The 3,720-nt window shown below is 44.6% G+C and overlaps 1 protein-coding gene across 1 annotated transcript in view; it reads left to right on the forward strand.

Annotated features, from left to right (window-relative positions):
- Window positions 1–3,402, forward strand: part of trpc4b (transient receptor potential cation channel, subfamily C, member 4b) — a 58,707-nt gene extending 55,305 nt beyond the window's left edge. Inside the window, exons 12-16 of the mRNA XM_070437548.1 lie at window positions 1–33; window positions 241–435; window positions 1,236–1,277; window positions 2,201–2,290; window positions 2,482–3,402. The exon at window positions 1–33 is cut by the window's left edge and continues 163 nt beyond it. Of these exons, the coding sequence (XP_070293649.1) occupies window positions 1–33; window positions 241–435; window positions 1,236–1,277; window positions 2,201–2,290; window positions 2,482–3,048 (927 nt within the window). The 3' untranslated portion in view covers window positions 3,049–3,402. The remainder of the gene's footprint in view (window positions 34–240; window positions 436–1,235; window positions 1,278–2,200; window positions 2,291–2,481) is intronic.
- Window positions 3,403–3,720: the final 318 nt, after the last annotated feature.

The raw sequence follows: 3,720 nt of genomic DNA on the forward strand, positions 1-3,720 counted from the left end.
GCCATGATGAACAACTCCTACCAACACATCGCTGTGAGTGAAAACCCTAACGCTAACACTAGCCATGATAGACAACTGCTACCAACACATCGCTGTGAGTCTTACGCTATCACTGGAAAGCAAAATCATTCATTCATTCACTTGTTTGTGAGCCCAACAACCTGTCTGTGGTCATTTTATATCACACAGTTTTGTTCATATCACTTGTTCAGATGCTTAGCATGTGTTGTTTCTGTTCAGGATCATGCAGACATTGAGTGGAAGTTTGCAAGAACCAAGTTGTGGATGAGTTACTTTGAAGAGGGAGGGACTCTGCCTTCTCCATTCAACATCATCCCTAGCCCCAAGTCAATCTGGTACTTCATCTGCTGGATCAGGAAACACATCTTCAAGATCACCAGGGCCAAGAAAACAGAAACATTTGGAACCATAGGGGTGAGGATGAAGTCTCTAGTCTACATCAACAATAATTGTACTGAACAGTAGGGTTGTAAAATGTCAGTAATTTCCCCCAAATTCCCAGGTTTTCCAGAAATCCTGGTTAGATTTCCTGGATTTCTTGTTTATTCCCTCTGATTCTGGGAATCTTSCAACTGGGATTTCTGGAAGACCTGGGAATTTGGGGAAAGTTACCGGAATTCTGCAACTCTACTGAACAGTTCACAGTTGAATCTTCCATTTCTTCTCTTCTCCTCTGGCCTCAGAAGGTTGTTCTCAACAAATTATCATGAATGAAATGATCTGTTCTTCCCAGAATGGTTAGACATGCGTCATGAGACATAACTGTTCTGATAGCATCAGCAGTTAGAAGTTAAAGGGATAGTTCGGGATTTGGGCAATTAACAATTTTTATGTCTCTGCATCCAGTATGAAGGGAGTTACTGGTACTTTCGCAAGCCAATGCTAACTAGTATATGCGCTAGTTTAGCGAAAAAGAATACTGCAAAGACTGGAAGTCTTCACGTACAGTTAGTTAGCATTGGCTCACAAAACAACCTCTACCTTCCTTCATACTGGATCCAGAGACATTAAAATGGTATCCACGAGTTCATCTGACTCTGGAGAAAAAGATAAAGGGTTTCATTGCCCAACTCCCAAACTATCCCTTTAACAGAGAATGGGCAGGTGATGACAGAGCTAGCTGGCCAACTCTCCACCAAGAAGGAAATCACATGAACTGATTAGTCATGCTGCCTGGTGTGCTTTTGGAGTAAGTTAATGTTCCTCTTTTGTAGAGACGGGCTGCTATAAACGTAAGAATAAACCACCAGTATCAGGTATTTATGTTTATATTTAGATTGATTATTTCTCATTCATTATGTGTCAGTTTTCAATGTTTTTTATTCTGTTGATGCACATATTTTGAACTTGATTTTTTCCCAAATGGCACCCTATTCTCTATATAATGCACTACTTTTGACCAGAGTCCCGGTCAAAAAGTAGAGCTCTATGGCCCCTGGTCAAAAGTTAGCTCTATGGTCCCGGTCAAAAGTAGAACTCTATGGCCCCCGGTCAAAGGTAGAGCTCTATGGTCCCGGTCAAAAAGTAGAGCTCTATGTCCCGGTCAAAAGTAGAACTCTATGGCCCCCGGTCCAAAGGTAAAGAGCTCTAGGCTCCGCCTCAAAAGAGAGTCTATTGGTCCCGGTCAAAGTAGATCTCTATGGCCCCGCGTCATAGTAAGCTCTATGCCCCGGTCAAAAAAGTAGAACTCTGTGGCCCTGGTCAAAAAGTAGAGCTCTATGGCCCCCGCGTCAAAGGTAGAGCTGCTATGGCCCCGGTAAAAGGTAGAGCTCTATGGACCCGGTCAAAAAAGTAAGCTCTATGGCTTGATCAAAAAGTAGAGTCTATGGCCGCAGGGCCATTCCGGTCCAAGTAAGACTTAGGCTTAAAGGCTCTAGTGGTCCAGTCCAAAGTAGAGCTCTATGGCCAGCTCATAGTAGAGCTCTATGGCCCGGTCAAAAGTAAGGACTTCTATGGCCGAAGTCCTCTGGCTGGCAAAATTAGGCTATGAGCCCTCTACTTGGCCCCGGTCAACATAGTTGTACTACAGCATATAGCGTAATAGATGCCATTTGGGAAACGCATCCCTTACCTGTCCACTCTAAGGATATGTTTTCCATTTTCTCTACAGAAGGGTTAGTAAACCAGGAGCGGATTATTTGATATGATTCTATCAACCTGTGGACTGTGTTGTTTTCAGGAGGTTTTGAGGAACCTGGTGAAGAGATATGTAGCAGCCATGATCAGAGATGCCAAGACAGAGGAAGGATTGACTGAGGAGAACTTTAAGGTAAGGTTTGGTTTCCTCTGACATTCCACATTTCTTTAAAAATAAATCTGAGTTCAGCACCAGACAGGGACTACAAACGAAAAATAAGCATTGTTTCTATCTCCGGCAATGAATGATAATTGACGTGCACTGTCCACTGTAAATGTCATAAATAGATAAAAAGTTGTATGTGTGTATGTTTCTTTCCCCAGGAGCTGAAGCAGGACATCTCCAGCTTTAGGTATGAGGTCCTAGGGATGATGAAGGGGAAGGTGGGGCCTGGGGGTGGGGGCATGGCTATAGCAGGAAGTAAACCCAGTGAAGGGGAAGGGGCCTCCAGTCTGGTCTACCCTGACCACTCCTTCAAGTACTCCCCCAAGTTCCCCCCGGCCACGCTTAAGACCAACATGTTTCACGTCACCACATCCATGCTCCAGCAGAGGGCAGCCCCTTCCTCCACCTCCTCGTCCACATCCCCTTCCACCTCTCAGGGCTTGAACCGACTGGTCAACGGCTCTGTGGTACCCTCTTGGACCTCCACTGACACCTCCTCCATCACCACCTCTTCCACTTCCATCTCCTCTCCCTCCTCCACTCCCTCCATCAAAGACGGACTGGCCAGGAAAGACATCTGTGACTTTGAGCTCTACTCTGTGTCTGAGGAGATGGGGGAGGCTGACCTGGAGGAGCTGGACTGTGATGGAGAGAAGGAGGAGCAGGGTGGAGCGAGGGAGAGGACGTGTACAGAGAAGGAAGAAAACGAAGAGAGGGGAGAGTGAAGAGAGAAGGGTCCATGTTAAAGCAGACTGTTGAGGATGAGACTGCTACGTAGAAGGACTATAGAGTGAATACTGTTCAAAAGACCACAAGCGATTTGAATGTATCATTATGATACGTCTTCATGGAGGCCTGTGTAGTAACTTGTCTTGCGACTCCAGAACCAATTCAGCTCTCAGACTAATATATTCTGGTCTAGAACGTATAACCTGGAGACCTGGAGACTAGAAGTCTGTTTCTTGGTTTGTGTACCAAATAGCGCCCTATTCTCTATATAGTGTACTACATTTGACCAGGGGACATAGGGCTCTGGAACCAGGGGACATAGGGCTCTGGAACCAGGGGACATAGGGCTCTGGAACTCCTAGCAGTAATAAAGACTTTATAAGGAGTTTGTCCTAGCAGTATAAAGAACTTTATAAGGAGTTGTCCTAGCAGTATGAAAGACTTTATATAGGAGTCGTCCTAGCAGTATAAAGACTTTATAAAGGAGTCGTCCTAGCAGTATAAGACTTTATAAAAGTTGTCCTAAGCGATATAAAGACTTTATAAAGAGTTGTCCTAGCAGTATAAAGACTTTATAAAGAGTGTCCTAGCAGTATAAAGACTTTATAAGGAGTGTGCCCTAAGCAGTATAAAGAACTTTATAAGGAGTTGTCCTAGCAGTATATAGA

The sequence above is a fragment of the Salvelinus sp. IW2-2015 genome, linkage group LG4p (assembly GCF_002910315.2).
Source record: "Salvelinus sp. IW2-2015 linkage group LG4p, ASM291031v2, whole genome shotgun sequence".
In the NCBI taxonomy this organism is placed as follows: domain Eukaryota; kingdom Metazoa; phylum Chordata; class Actinopteri; order Salmoniformes; family Salmonidae; genus Salvelinus; species Salvelinus sp. IW2-2015.